The sequence below is a fragment of the Canariomyces notabilis genome, assembly GCF_033297395.1.
Source record: "Canariomyces notabilis strain CBS 508.74 unplaced genomic scaffold N656scaffold_5, whole genome shotgun sequence".
In the NCBI taxonomy this organism is placed as follows: domain Eukaryota; kingdom Fungi; phylum Ascomycota; class Sordariomycetes; order Sordariales; family Chaetomiaceae; genus Canariomyces; species Canariomyces notabilis.
The window spans coordinates 241,888-256,434 of NW_027041827.1; the positions used below are offsets into that span (position 1 = coordinate 241,888).

At 53.9% G+C, this 14,547-nt stretch overlaps 7 protein-coding genes across 7 annotated transcripts; 4 read left to right on the forward strand and 3 right to left on the reverse strand.

The window, feature by feature from the left end:
• Positions 1–70: 70 nt before the first annotated feature.
• N656DRAFT_776664 (uncharacterized protein) lies at positions 71–3,099 on the reverse strand. The gene is made up of 2 exons (XM_064814679.1): positions 731–3,099; positions 71–661 (listed from the first exon to the last, which is right to left on the reverse strand). The coding sequence occupies exons 1-2, from the start codon at positions 2,786–2,788 to the stop codon at positions 479–481; spliced, it is 2,241 nt and encodes a 746-aa protein (XP_064672082.1). The 5' UTR covers positions 2,789–3,099; the 3' UTR covers positions 71–478.
• A 1,121-nt stretch (positions 3,100–4,220) lies between these two features.
• Positions 4,221–8,077, forward strand: N656DRAFT_796162 (uncharacterized protein; the record flags this gene model as incomplete). The annotated part of the gene is made up of 4 exons (XM_064817497.1): positions 4,221–4,365; positions 4,434–5,419; positions 5,478–6,486; positions 6,537–8,077. 4 exons carry the CDS (start codon positions 4,221–4,223, stop codon positions 8,075–8,077), a joined length of 3,681 nt encoding a protein of 1,226 aa, XP_064672083.1.
• Positions 8,078–8,474: 397 nt separating this feature from the next.
• Positions 8,475–10,025, forward strand: N656DRAFT_843258 (uncharacterized protein; the record flags this gene model as incomplete). The annotated part of the gene is made up of 2 exons (XM_064819079.1): positions 8,475–8,762; positions 8,838–10,025. The coding sequence occupies 2 exons, from the start codon at positions 8,475–8,477 to the stop codon at positions 10,023–10,025; spliced, it is 1,476 nt and encodes a 491-aa protein (XP_064672084.1).
• A 40-nt stretch (positions 10,026–10,065) lies between these two features.
• On the reverse strand, positions 10,066–11,551 carry N656DRAFT_776666 (cobW-domain-containing protein). Its single transcript, XM_064814680.1, has one exon. The coding sequence runs from the start codon at positions 11,317–11,319 to the stop codon at positions 10,144–10,146; it is 1,176 nt and encodes a 391-aa protein (XP_064672085.1). The 5' UTR covers positions 11,320–11,551; the 3' UTR covers positions 10,066–10,143.
• Positions 11,552–11,962: 411 nt separating this feature from the next.
• On the forward strand, positions 11,963–12,784 carry N656DRAFT_776669 (uncharacterized protein). The gene is made up of 2 exons (XM_064814681.1): positions 11,963–12,174; positions 12,237–12,784. Exons 1-2 carry the CDS (start codon positions 12,039–12,041, stop codon positions 12,431–12,433), a joined length of 333 nt encoding a protein of 110 aa, XP_064672086.1. The 5' UTR covers positions 11,963–12,038; the 3' UTR covers positions 12,434–12,784.
• Positions 12,593–13,444, reverse strand: N656DRAFT_532724 (uncharacterized protein). The gene has a single exon (XM_064809977.1). The coding sequence runs from the start codon at positions 13,313–13,315 to the stop codon at positions 12,752–12,754; it is 564 nt and encodes a 187-aa protein (XP_064672087.1). The 5' UTR covers positions 13,316–13,444; the 3' UTR covers positions 12,593–12,751.
• Positions 13,445–13,698: 254 nt separating this feature from the next.
• N656DRAFT_766716 (DUF1754-domain-containing protein) lies at positions 13,699–14,240 on the forward strand (the record flags this gene model as incomplete). Its single annotated transcript, XM_064813499.1, has 2 exons — positions 13,699–14,010; positions 14,106–14,240. The coding sequence occupies 2 exons, from the start codon at positions 13,699–13,701 to the stop codon at positions 14,238–14,240; spliced, it is 447 nt and encodes a 148-aa protein (XP_064672088.1).
• Between the last annotated feature and the right edge of the window lie 307 nt (positions 14,241–14,547).

Sequence of the window (14,547 nt, forward strand, 5' to 3'; positions counted from 1 at the left end):
CCCACTAGGAGCTGAGGCCTCTCGCAAGACTCCTGACAGGAAAGTATCAAGTATCTACACCGTACAAAGCTCAACCGAGGCAGTCACTAGAATTGAGAACCCGCAGAAGGGTGAAGGACCAAAACATAATGACGATTGCGCTAATTTCCTTCCCTCTTCTATCCATAGATTGTATGAACCGCGCCGACTAGACGCTTCTCATTCTGAGCCTCGTCCGCCTCAATCTGCCCATCTACCTCTACCGCCTGTCTTCCTGAGATGGCCTGTCTACATGATTGATGATATGTGCTGCAGCTGAAGCTGTGACAATTCCAACAATTCCCAGAAACCACGCCAACCCCTAACTTCCTTCTGCCAGTGCAATGATAGACCAGTGAAAAACGCCCACGATGCTCTAGGATCGCTATATAGAAATAAACAGAAGAAAAGTTCCATATGCATAATTCCAATCCATCCCTCCAAGGCCACCTAGGGTCTCCTACAGCCCATTTCCTTTGCTGTCGCAATAGTTTGGCAGCCCCCCACCGCCAGACCCGGACGCCCAGCTCATCACCGTCAGGGAAGTCGTGTACGCCATGGCCACAAAGCCAAATATGCACAGCAGGATATCCGATGCCTTGCGCAGCGAAGTCCTCGCAACCGCCTTGTAGTGCAGCATAGGCTGTAAAACAAGCCAAACCCGAGATTAGCACACATCCTGACAAGATACATAAGGTAGACCAAGACTCACCGGATAAATGTACACCAGCGGGATACAGGCAAAGTTACCGACCAAGGCGACGAACTTGTCCAAGTTGTCCGCACCGCCCCAGGCAATCAGGGCGCAGAGGGCGACGACGAAGAAGCGGTACACGTTCTTCTGCCACTTGATGTACGGGTTGTACTTGCCGCTCCTGGTAAATAGGGCGTTCTCGGTGATACGGATGGCGGGGAAGATCTGCAGCGGGGTCGAGAGCAGGATGGCGAGCGAGTAGAGAAACTGGACGCCATTGACCATCTTGTCGTCCTGCGGTAGGTTGAGCAGCACCACCGTCTCCGTCTTCGACCCGTACGCGGCGTACGACACGGCACCCATGACGGTGAACAGCGTCGTGATAATGACCATGACGGCGAACATGACCTTGGGGAACTTTTGCGGCTGCCGCATCGACTCCTGGATCGGGATGATGAGGCCAATGCCTTCAAAGGTGAAAATGGCCGTGCCGATGAAGAGCGTCCAGTCCTTTTGGTTGAACATGATGATGTCGGCCAAACCGTGCGTGTTGAGAGTGAGGATGTCGTAGTAGAAGAGGTAGGCTAGGCCGATGACGATGAAGGCGTCAGCGATGAGTGCCGTGAAGCCAAGCTTGCCGATGTCGCGGAGGAGTGAGAAAGGCAAGAATATGACCATTTGGATAATGATGAGCCATGTAATCGGGATCAGGGTCCGGCAATTGGACACGGCGAGAATGAAGGCCTGCAAGTTTTCCGACGTGAATACGATGTAGGCTGCAACAAAGCCGATCTGGCTGATGACGATGGATGCCAAGATGAGCGCTCTCATCCATTTGCCGTAAAGAATGCCGCCTATGTCGCCGAACGAACCCTCTATTTTCAACCTGGTCGTGACAAGCAGGACGAAGCAGTAGTAGCTCAGCGCCGCGACAAATAGCAGGACCAGGTTACTAAACAGCATACCGCCGTTGAGATATGCGCGGGGCAGGAACAGGACGCCGGTACCGACGAACGACTTTAGCAGCAGCAAGGCTGCGCTCATGGGACTGTTCTGTCCGCTCCCTCCACGTTCCTTCCGCCTCCGTTTTCGCCTTGAGGGCGTTAATAAAGCGCTATCTTCCATTGGCTCTCGATCCTCGTCAGACACTTCATCGTAAAAGTCGGCCTCGCTTCCCGAAGTGAAATACTCCCCCGGTTTTAGCACCTCATCGTCTTCCTCGAGCTCTTCACCGGCAAAGTGTCCATAAAGGCTGAGGAATTCTAGAAAGGAGTTTGTAAACAATTGAGGCTGTGCTTTCTGGCTAGCGCCCAGGCCGTGCTCCACTTCGTCGGAATCCCTAGCAGCCCGCCGAATGAAGTTACGCCTGAAGCCCCCAGGTACTTTGATATGGTTGATGTCAAGCTCTTCGTTCTCAGGCTCCGGCCTGGGGACACTGAAGCTCTTGCTGCGCTGCATCCTGTTCCGTTGGTCGGCCTCTTCCGTCCACTTGTATATTGGTCGTGTGATGTCGCCTCCCTGCAGTCGCAGACTCGAAAACTCGTCATCGAGGCCGGAGCGGTTCCAGTCGGCCGGTCGTTTGCCCTTGGACCCATCGCTGAGGCTCCTCGACCCATCGTCTGAACCGACATCGCCGGGCTGGACCAAGTGCCTCTTGATGACCTCGGGGTCCTCGTAGGCCATAGGCCTCCTCGCATCAAAGGAGCCATAGTAGTTTGGGGTCCCCGATGGTGCAAAATTGGGCGGAGCCGGGACAGGAGAAGCAGATCTGACAGGCGGTGTGCCGAAACGCGGAGGTGGGGTGCCGATCGAATTGGAGAGCGCGGCGGCAAGTGCAGAGACGCCGGGCCCAGCGACGTATGAGCCCGGACCCGGGAGCGGCGTCACATTGCCGGAAGACGATTCCTCGCCCGCTGGTACTGGCGCTTGTTGCCCAGGGGAGCGATGTGTGACGGGTGAGGCGAGACGAGCTGTTGACCCGGCACGACCAAACGACCGACCCAAGTAGGACCCCGGAGATGTCGACATGTGTCGCTGGTGCGTGGGCGGAGTCGAGTCCCTACCGAAGTTCGACATGATTGCTGCTGTTGCGTTCTTCCCAGCTATTACATGCCCCTGGAGCCAGTGAGAATCGGTCGAGTCGGTATGCTTATCAGCGGTCGGAGATTGACGGGTTCGATTCGGAGGCCGGCGTCACACCCCAATCACAGTTCGTCGTGGCCCAACGGTGAACGGCTAGGAAATCGTTAAAAGGAGCGGACAATTAACAGGAGCAGCAGCAATAAACTCAATGAGCGACCCTTTTTACCCCCAAGCCGTAAAGTCAAGGAGAGACGGGACGATGTCGAGGCGGACACCTGACTCTGTTTTGGCTTGTGACCTTTGGAAATGCCGACTCACTGATAAGGAACGAATGGGGGAATGCTGTTGGCTGCGCAGCTGACAAAGTCAGAGTGCTGGCCGCGACCTGCCACTGCACTGCCAGAGACCGCCACATTTGGCAAGACCCTGCAGGACGCCACTTGCAATGACTCTTTTCCCAAACCATCGATTACCGGTAACATACCGGTAACATTGGGAGACAGAGAAAGGGAGTAAAAACATTCTGCTCAACTCAAATCGGGAGCATCGCTTTAGGTTGCCAAATTCAAGCTTAAACTCGGATCTTTACACTTCCAACAATTAATTACGATGACGGACAAAGATAGATTCTTGCTTCTAAGTCCAGTTCTGGGGTGTTACCTGTGTGCAGTACATACAACATATAACTTACATTACTGTAAGCTACCGTATATACAGGATGTATTGAATTGTACCCTGTAATTACCATACCTACAGGCAGCCTTCTTTTGCTCTAGTCTCTAGGGCTTTGCTGAAGCCTCACTCAGTATGATCAGGATGATCAGTATGGTGAGAATCCTTACCTAGCCCCTCGCGGTATCGAGATGGCCACCAGCTATGCTACTGATGTTTGTATAAGGATTGGTCTTGGAGACTTAGAATATTACTAGTATCTATGATATAACGGTTGTCCTGGCGTGCAGTGGAATCTCTGCCTGCCCACCAAATGACGTAGCGCCCCCCAACAGCAATTAGTCAATTATCAGACGACACATTTTACTCTGACTTCGATTTGTTTCTCCTGCCTTCGAACTTGTGAATTGGGTGTTGGGTTCACTCGTTAACGATCACTTCTAGGATTGTTGGGGCTTCCTGTCTTTGGTCACAACAGACTGCTCACTCCGCAGTACGTGATTCAATTCTGTATGTGCGCGAGGTAGAAGCTGCACGTACGAAATTCCTCACTGGTCGAGCTGATGATCTGCACTCTTTACTACAAAAGCAATGCCTGGCCCAGCGGGGTGCCTGCATGAACCGGCTTTGGGATCGTTCTGGATGGTGAAACCATGAGGAAGTTGCTGGGTTAAATATGAGCTCGCTGAATGAAGTTATGAAGCTTCTCGACATCTCCTAATCACCATCGGAAACTCGTGTATCGCCAGCCAGCATGGAGCACGACACTCCAGGCAGGAGACACAAGCTGGGCGTCGTGTCCGGCGTATACATCCCAGTATGCCTCAACATTCTCAGCATTCTCATGTTCCTCAGGTTCGGCTTGATTCTAGGGCAAATCGGTCTACTGGGCATGCTCGGTAGGTCGACTCTGAACATTTAGGATCTCTTCGTCCTCTGGTGCTGGCGGTAGCTTACACAGGGACAGGTCTCATGCTGATCGCCTACACTGTCGACTTCGTGACAACGCTCTCCCTCTCTGCCATCGCTTCCAATGGAGAAGTCAAAGGAGGTGGCGCCTACTACCTTATCTCGAGGTCGCTCGGCCCGGAGTTTGGGGGCTCCATCGGCCTGCTGTTCTACCTGGCACAAGTGCTCAACACGGCTCTCAATGTTGTCGGTCTGATTGACTGCGTCAAGCTCAACCTCGGCGACGCCATGCCTGAGGGCTACTGGTGGGACTATCTCTTCGGCACCTTCGCCCTTGCGCTCTGCACCAGTCTCTGCCTAGCCGGAAGTTCCACCTTTGCGAAAGCAAGCAATGCCCTCTTGGTGGTCTTGACCATCTCCACCCTGAGCATACCTTTCTCTGCCCTGGTAAAGCCGGCCTTCAGCGACCCGGCAAGGGGGATTGAGTTCACGGGAATCAGTTTGGAGACTCTACGGTCCAACTTGCTCCCTCACTTACACAGCAGGGATCATGCTGCCCTCGACAAGTTCCGCAACTTGTTTGGCATCCTGTTTCCAGCAACGTCGGGAATCTTCGCTGGAGCGTCGATGTCGGGCGACCTGCGGAATCCAAGCAAGGCCATTCCAGTCGGCACATTGTGGGCTATGCTGTCCACCCTCATTGCCTACCTGCTCGTCGTCCTCTCATTGGCAGCGAGCACTGCCCATGCGTCTTTGCTTCTGTACGCAAACATCATCCAAGATATAAACATATGGCCTCCTATAGTCTTTGCCGGAGAATTAGCTACTACCTTCTTCTCGGCATTGATGGGTATCATCGGGTCTGCTAAGCTGCTGCAAGCTCTCGCGAGAGACAAACTCTTCCCTGGTCTGTCGCTGTTGGGGAAGGGCACAAGAAAGGCGGACGAGCCGATACTCGCAATCTTCCTGACCTACCTCGCTGCGCAGATGGCAATGTTTGCGAACCTGAACCAGATTGCTACCTTGATATCCATGGGCTACCAGGTAAGCGTAGCCTAAGCCGAACGAACTGACCAGAGCAGAGTACCTGACATGCGAATAGATGACCTTCTTCGTAATGAATCTCGCTTGCTTTCTGCTCAAGATCGGTTCTGCGCCCAATTTCAGGCCAGGGTTCAAGTTCTTTAGCTGGCAAACAGCACTTGCCGGCAGCTTGCTTTCCGCGGCAGCCATGTTTTTCATCGACGAGACATATGCCACCACGGCCGTCTGCCTCTTGGTGTTTCTGTTCCTACTGATCCATTACCTGAGTCCGCCGAAGCACTGGGGGGATGTGTCCCAGAACCTGATCTACCACCAAGTGCGGAAGTACCTGTTGCGCCTAAAGCCCGAGCACATCAAGTTTTGGAGGCCGCAGATTATCCTCCTCATCAACAACCCAAGAAGACAAACGCGGCTCATACAGTTCTGCAACTCGCTAAAGAAGGGGGCTCTCTACATCCTGGGCCATGTCATTGTCACGGACGACTTTTCGGCTGGAGTCACCGAGGCCAAGCTTCAGCAAGCCGCGTGGACCAAGTACATCTCCGAGTACTCCCGGATTAAGGCGTTTGTTCAGCTGACCATGTCGCCGACAATAACCTGGGGTGTCAGAAATCTGATACTTTCGGCTGGTCTGGGTGGAATGAGGCCAAACATTGCCGTCATGGGTTTCTACAATATGGACGAGTTGCGCCGCTCCCGCCCGGCACTTCAAATTCCAGAGGTACCAAAATCCCTCGGGCCCGCCGAACAGGGCGACTCAAAGCCTGAAACTAAAGTTCGGAAGAGGAAGCGAGGGGATACCTCAGCCCTACTTCTGGAGGAGGTGCTGCCTACGGACGTTATCAAAACCGAAGACATGATGTCCGTGACCGACTATCTCACGATCCTCGAGGACATGGCGCTGCGATACCGCTTGAACGTTGCTATCGGGAAGGGCTTTGAGTCGCTGGAGACGCCACGAAAAGATGGCAGCAACACGAAAAAGTACATCGATCTGTGGCCGATTCAAATGTCTGCGGCGCTCACAGCCGACGGGAAGAGTGTCCTCACCACGAACTTCGACACATGTGAGTGCCACAAGCAGGGTAATCATTGTCATTACTCTAACAGGAAACAGATACGTTGATTCTCCAACTGGGATACATTCTTCACACAGTCCCAGCGTGGAAGAAGGCCTATCGCCCCCGAGTACTCGTCTTCGTTGAGTATGAGAGCGAAGTGGAGGAAGAACGGGGCAGAGTCAAGGCTTTGCTAGATAAGCTTAGGATTGATGCCGACGTTTTGGTGTTCTGGCTGGCGTCGGGCAGTTTGTGGACATATGAGGCCGTCATACATGGCCACTTTGAGAAACCCGAGATTGAGAACATGGTCAACGAATGCCTGAAGAACCAGGAGTGGTGGGAAGACTTGCAAAACTACCGTGGTAGTAGCTCAATGACGCAGTCTCAGGAACTTGCATCCATATCTCACGTTATGGAGTCCACCTCGGGCAGGCCAGGCTTGTATAACCCCCACAATGAGCTTTCGGGTAGCAAGGAAAGAAGACGCCATAGTTTGGCGCAGCTCACCGAACTGCCAAAAAAGCCTACCGTGTCCCAGCTGGTCAAGTGGGGCGTGAGCATGGGGATTCACACCCAAAACCTGCCGTTCAGTGTTATTGATAGCTCGGATTCGGATGCCGGGGCCGAGAGCGACACAGATAGCGACTCGTCGGAAAGCAGCATCATGGATGAGCGGAACATGGAGGCAAGGAGCACGTCGAGCGATGCCGACGACTTGGCTAGGCGTCCGCTAATGGCAACCGTTCAACGTCGGCGAAGCTACGCAGATCTCATAACCCGTACAACGAGCCCACGTCGGGAGAAGAGGTTGAAAGCTTCACCGCCACCGGTTCCGGGTTCGTATGGCACGATCACATTGCATAGGCATGACAGGGGCGGATATGGTGCAGAATCGGCAAGAGACGGCGGAAACGGGACAGGGTCATCAAAAAGCCGGGGTATCCTAAAGCAGGATCGACCGCCATTGTCAAGACACGGTTCCTCAGCAATGAGGTTTTCGAGCAACTTAGTCCCTCAGACAACGATCACGAATGAAGACGGCGCTGGCCCACGAATCATGTTTGCAGAAGCGGAAACTCGCACAGAATGGCCACCACTTTCTCGTCAGTCATCATTTGGACGGGGGGTCGGCGGAGAGTCAAGCGCTGGAGGGGAGAGGGGAAATGACAAAAAGGTCTCGTTTGCTGAACCGAGCACGGGAATGAACACTCCGGCGAGATCTCGAAGGAGCTCTGGATCAAAGGAGACAGACAACGAGGGCGATGTCTCAATCAACATCCCCGGTTTGCTGACTTCGTATCGGCTTGCTGGGGACGACGAAAACAAGGACGGGTCGCGGTACTCGACGCAAGCTCTCTCGCTCTCCTTCAACGACCTGCCAAGGCGGGCACAGCACCTGATACTGAATGAGCTCATGGGGCAAAACAGCAGCGACACGGCCGTGATGTTGACGACGTTGCCGATTCCGGAGGAGAATACATGCCAAAGCGAAGAGGCTAGTCTGGCTTACCTCTCTGACGTTGAGGTTCTTTGCAACGGGCTGCCTCCTGTGCTTCTGGTGCTGAGCAACAATGTGACGGTCACGGTCAGTCTCTAGACCCAGTCTAGTGGTTCAGGGATATTTCAAAGGCCGCCACGTTTCGGGCCTTGATGGTGGAATTGCCGAGTGGTCGAATCCGGAGAATGGAAGAAACAAAGAATGGACCTGTTCCACAACAATGAAGTTTAGCAAGTCTTGGATTTTGCAGAACGCAAGGAGACGACCAGCCTCTCTATGACATAGATACCCAGTACAAAGAACAGCCTTGTTGTTTTCTTATGGATTCTCCTACATGCAGCCTTATTCATTCCTATATGTAAGTGAGGATTGCCGCCCGTCGCTCCCTCCAGCGTCCTGCAACATTGTTGTCCAAGTAACGCAGTGATTAGAGGGAAACGAGAGTCGGGCCACTTTCATCCCTACAGTAGATACGTCGGTCGGTTCAGGGCCTGAAATGCCACCTCACCCTACAAGTCCAACTGGTAGACCTCTGGGGTTTCCACAGAGGCTCCGCGAGCTCGGACGCCTCTCCCCCAAGACAGAGAGCAAAAAAGCAGACGAGTTCAAAATAATCCACACGCCCGACCGTCCGGAACGGCTGGTCACGCCCATCGAGGCACCATCAGAAGACGAGTGTGGCAACGAGATTGCGCGCTGGCACCGTGCCGCAGCAGCAGGCCTCTTAGAACACCAGGGCAGCATGTACATGACGGGCAGTTGTGAGGACAGCGGCACAGACACGGTAGGTCGGTGGTCTCCTCCTGATTGCCGTCGGCATGAGCTAGAGCAAAGGATCCTGACATGGTTGAACGGCCAGGATGAGTCTGGATATGCCAACGAAAGCGAGGTGGACGAATGCTATGGGCCGTATCACGACGCCAGTCACGGCACGACAATAGTAGAGTACACGCGGGCGCAAAAACCATGTGTGCTGCCGGTGACACCCCCTGGCAGACAGCAAACAGGAGGCCAGCTTCGTGCTATACCAGTACAAGTACAACAAGGTGCCACGGATGGCCGACAGAAGTATCCGCTGCCCGGTACGACTACTATTACCCCTAGTACTAGTAGCCACTTCCCGACTAGAGGTTCTGTTCTAGGAACCCCTGCTTCAGATCCCAGGCCCCTGATCAAAAAGGGGGTCCCTGAACGTGAGCGAGCCGGCCCAGGGGAGGAAGACCAACCCCAAGTCAACACGGCACATCTAGTCCGCATGGAGAAGTACCGGCGCGGCTACTGTCCGCTCTGCGGCAAGTTCTTTGGCAGCCCCCTTCCCCCAACTTGTCCCTATCCGGATTGCAGGCGGGATCTTCGAACATATCTGGATAGTCTCTCTCGAGGCTATGGGCAGCAGCAGCAAGCGCCGCCTCGTCTTGCTGAGCGCGCATATCTCGACACGCAGCCACAGCCCAGGGATGCTATACATGGCCACTCTTACACCGGGAGGCCTGGCATATTATCCCGGAGGCCGTCCGTGGACAACCTCCGCCGCACTGAGAAAATCCCCACACGACCGGCACCGCCCGTCTCGCATAGTACTACAGGTAGTAGCCATTCGAAATCTCCCTCTCGGCACGGACAGGCGAGGCAAAAGAAGCCGCCATTGCGATCCCTCTCGCCGCCTACCATTCCTCCACGCTCCGCATCGATATCTCCACCACAGCGACAGCTCCAACAGCTGGTACAACATCAAGACGTCAGCCGGCCCACTACGCCCGCCCCTGGTTCACCTGTGCTTGCGCCCGCGCCAAGGAGCGGCGACACTGCCGGGGGTTCGAGTTCACGGTTGAGCTCAAGCTTGCGCGACGAGGAGCCGGAACCGACTACCCCAGACACTGGGAGCAGATACAGAGTCGGATCCAACTCGCCGTGCAAGGGCGATGATGATATCGACTTTTTGGCATGGAAGAAGCCTGAGGAGCTGGCCGAGTTTGAGAGAGAGCTGGAGGAGAACGGGGACGACGGAGATGTGTTCCTGGATATCATCAGTGACTATAGTACCTAGCTAGATGCAGTGAGCACTATATCCGTCTAGTTTGTGTTATATTGCTTTTTATTTACTTTCCTTTTCTAAGTTGTCCACCTGATACCGAGACTCTTTGTTCTATTCTATATGCTCTAATCTAGTTGACCCTGGTAACCGTCAATGCCCCCTTGTTTGTCCCTTCTAACTCTACCAGCCCGCCAGCCTCTAACTTCTTCTTCCACTTGTCGCTCTCGTACCTTGCCAATATGATCGTCATCCTCAGGACTGCTCCGCTGCTCGACTCGTGCTCCGTGACGCCCTCCCCTATCGGGGTGAATCTCCACCTTCCAAAGGCCCAGTTCAAGATATACCTGTCTCCCTGGTGCACTGGTAGATCCTTCTCCGAGTTACTGACCGGCCCCGAGACCGCCAGCACAGCCTTGATCCTATACACCTCGTCCTTGGGTGCGGTTCTCAGAAAGCCCATCAGCTTGCCCGCATCCACCCGTCCATCGCCCTTCAACTCAACCGACAGCACCTCCACCTCAGACTGGTGATGCTCATGCTCGTGCCCATGCCCATACCCATGCCCATCCTCCACGCCGTCCAACCCCAAACCCCTAGCCAACGCCCCGTCAATCCCAAACACAACCCCAACATCCACCCAGCCGCGGTCACTTTTCACCCAGGGCACATCAACCTCCAAATCCCCCAACCGGTCTCTGACCTCATCCAGCCGCCGCTCACCACAGTCCTCCCACTTATTAAGCACCACCAAATCAGTATACCTCGCCTGCAGGCGCGCGGTATAGCTGGTATCCTCATACCCCTTCCAATTCTCCACATCCACCACACTCACCACGCCATCCAGCACATACTTCCCCCGCGTCTCCCGCGCGAGCCGATTGACCTGCAGCGCAAGCGTGGCGGGGAAGGCGCTGCCGCTCGTCTCGATGATGACGCGGTCTAGTCCATTTCCACTTGGACCATCAGAAGAAGTGGACGTGGAAGAAGTGAGTTCCTCCAAGGCCGGCCCCAGCTGCCCGACCAGGTTGCAGCAGATGCAGCCGTTGAGGAGCTCGCGCACGCCCGTGATGGCTGATGATGAAGCCAGCTGGCTGTCGACGGCCACGTCGCCAAACTCGTTTTTCAGCAGGGCGAGGCGGTAGGACGGGTTGATGGCCCGCAGCTGGGGGAGTAGGTTCAGGATGAGTGTCGTCTTGCCTGCCCCGAGGAAGCCCGTGATGATTGTTATTGGGATCGGGGTGGTGCTCGCATTGCTACTGGAGGAGGGGGCGGTGGTGGTGGTGGGGTCAAGGGAGGGTTGGGTCATTTTATTTTATTGTTGAGGTTGGGGCCTGAGGCTGAGGTTGAGGTTACCTGTTGGAGGGTTGTGAGAACCTTGAGGGATTGATCACCTGGGAGTCTGGAGTCTTGCTTCTTTGGGCGACTTTCTCCTGAGTGATGGCCGGAAGGGTGAGGTGTTTCTTGAATGATTCGGGAACGGTGGCGGGGTGATAAGACGATAAGATGGACGTTGGGCTTGGCAGGGGCGTGAAGTCAAGTCGGTCCCTTGACTGAACTCCCAAAGCAACTCCATGTGTAGCAATTCTGTAGGTATTATAACTACCTACTTACGTATCAGCTAGATATACCCATAGACCCTCGACCTGGCATACTCCTGCTGAACATATATGGAACTGGGCGGAATGATCAAACGATCTGAGCAACAGGAATACCTACTAGTATCCAGTTGAGGACCTAGATTGCGCTGAGACCTAGAATGGCAATGAGCAAATCTAAAAATTACACATCTAAGCTTAATTTGGCAGATGACACCCTGCTCCAAGCGAGTTTGAGATAATGGACAGGGCACCGAAAGGACCGCACGAGCACACCTCAGCCATTAGCGTATCATCACAACCGCTCGGATGTGACGTCATGGCACCAGCATCGCTCAAATGTCTCTGAGTCTCAACTGCACACCATCCACTTGAGCTTCTACTACAAGCGGTGGTCTACAGGTATGACACCAAGATACTCATAGGTACCATGTCCAAATCAGACAAGAGCGGACCCCAGTCCACGGACTTCACGACAGATTACAAAGCCAAGCTCGATGAGGCTGCCTCGCAAAGCAAGAATGCGCCCCCGAGTGATGAGAGCAGCGGCGGAATAGTAGACAAGAGTGGGTGTTCCCAGACTGTATAGCGTGCGGTACCCCTTATGCTTACGCGTTGATGAATGCAGTCTCTCAGTACGTGCCGGTGCTCGGCAAGGCACTCGGCACTAGTAGCAAAGAGGAGGAATCTGAGGCATCGTCAAGCGTTGAGCCCTCTGTACCGCCGCGCCGCCCCGAACACGACCCGCAAATTGAGGAGTTTATCAGGGACCAACACCGTAGCAAGAAAGTGGTCAAGCCGGAGACTGACACTAGCACGGATTAGAGGCCGGCGAAGAGATATAGCCGATGACGAGATCCTGCCCTTGCTTGGCAATGAGACACATTCAAGGGAAATAGAGTCTAAAGACACAATATATTTCAAGATTTCCCCAGCCAGACTGAGCAAACTAGTAGGAAGAGACACCCTTCGTCAGACTCGGACTTTGGATCGAGGCCGGTGTGAACAGTAAACCGCATTTTTCGTGTCGCTGCAGGGGCGCCGTCGATGCGAATCGGAAGCCGGTCGCAAAAGCAAGTTTGTCTGTGCTACTACATCCAAAGCTGGGCCTGAAGAGGATAGCATAACCAGCGACCGTTATACCTAGAAGATCGAACAGAGGGTTGGGAGACAGAGATAAAGACATTGCGAGACCACTTGTCTCTTAGAAACACAGAACGAAATCCTCACGCAGCAGAAACCCAGGGAAACCCTAGTGAAGGGATGTAGAAGCAACGACTGCCTTGCTGATTTGATTCTGGACGCATGGGAATGAGTCGGCGTTGGTGTTATTCCTGCACTCGCTTCCGTGCTGCTATGGGACTGCGTCCTCGGAATCCCTCGGCGAGACTCGTGCAACGAGATTCTGCCGTATGTCCAAAGGTAAAATACCATGACAGCGGAGTCGAGACAACAGTAAAGCGAAGCATGCACAGCCGGGCAGAAGACTGGTGACCATCCAGATTCCAGGGCGACCAAAAAGCGACATGGGCTCTGCCCTTGAGTCGCCCGATCAATCGCCGAGTCACAGTTCAAAGGCGCGCCAATGCTCTCGTCCATTTTGACAACGAGCAGAACGGCAAAGGACTTAGGAGGTCCAATCCGACCCGTACGGCCAGCCGAAAATCGTTCTGGCGAATCGATAGAATGTCTCCGATCCATCAGCATCTCTCACCCACATGTATACAGGGTGAGAAACTTCCTATCAGGGATTTCCATCTCCGAAGTAGATCTCAATGGAGATCTGGCAACCTGACACCGTTGGATACTAGTGCTGGTCGTGGCAACTCCGTGAATACTTTTTGATCTGGAGAAGAAAAGAAGAAAAGCTCAAAAAATTCTGGCGAAATCGGAATTATACCAGCAGTCGAAAATGTGGGGCATTCAATAGATGCATGAAATTGTTTTCTTTCCTAAATTTATCGATAAGTGTTTATCCGAGCATTGTATTGCATAACCGCTGGACTGCCGGCCTGCCGGATCTCATTCTCAAACACACACCAACGACCAGGGCGTCCACTCGTCACTGTAACAATCCAGCCCGTCACAGCATGCCGTCGGACGAGTACACATCAATAAGCCGCGGACCGCTCAAACTTAAAGGGGACGCCGGCATAACTAAAAAGAAAAAGAAGAAGAAGGACAAGTCGCGAGCCGGCACTGACCTTGAGAAGAATCTCTCCACGGGCGGAGGAGGCAGCGCCGACGACGAACCGCGCAACGACACTAAATCTCATGACACACCAGAAGACGAAAGCGACAAGCAGTTTCAGGAAAAGTTCCCAAGCCAGGAAGACAAGGAGCAAGAAGAGAACAGCAAGACAGAAGCAGAGCGGCGCTTCGCCGAGGCGAAGAAGAAGAGGGTAGGAAATACATACCATAGTCCATCCCAAAGACTCTCCCTTCCCTCTTTCAAAATGAAAGCGAAGGCAATATGCTGACGGTGATATCCAAACAGCTAAAAGAGCTAGCTGAGTCAGGGCGTATCCGGCCCGAGTTGCTCAAGACACACAAGCAGCGGGTCGAGGAGCTCAACGCGCACCTGTCGCGGCTGAGCGAGCATCACGACATGCCCAAGATCGGGCCTGGTTAAAAGTGGAACTGTTACATAGTACTAATTTTAACAAATGTCAAACTCGGTCTAACCCTGCTTCTCCGTTTTGCCTGCTAGTCGCAGCTGCCTTCTACTAGCAGGGGCTTTGTCAACGGCCATACCATTCACATGGATGCTTTTCTACTTGGGAGTGTTGACATGGCTCTGATTATGGCGCACTTTCTCTTGTCAAAACTCACTGTGTAGTTGAGAACCTGTTGCACGGGGTCTTGTCAAACGTGAACCGTCTATCCGGTGCCCCTGGTTCGAGACTATACCGTCCCTTGGCGCAAGGGAAACATGAACG

Coding starts and splice junctions, on each gene's coding strand:
- N656DRAFT_532724 (XM_064809977.1), bottom strand. CDS start 13,315: ATGCTGATGGATCGGAGACATTCTATCGATTCGCCAGAACGATTTTCG.
- N656DRAFT_776666 (XM_064814680.1), bottom strand. CDS start 11,319: ATGACCCAACCCTCCCTTGACCCCACCACCACCACCGCCCCCTCCTCC.
- N656DRAFT_776664 (XM_064814679.1), bottom strand. CDS start 2,788: ATGTCGAACTTCGGTAGGGACTCGACTCCGCCCACGCACCAGCGACAC. Junction 662..730: donor CGCTGGTGTACATTTATCCG/GTGAGTCTTGGT, acceptor CTTGTTTTACAG/CCTATGCTGCACTACAAGGC.
- N656DRAFT_776669 (XM_064814681.1), top strand. CDS start 12,039: ATGTCCAAATCAGACAAGAGCGGACCCCAGTCCACGGACTTCACGACA. Junction 12,175..12,236: donor CGGCGGAATAGTAGACAAGA/GTGGGTGTTCCC, acceptor TGATGAATGCAG/TCTCTCAGTACGTGCCGGTG.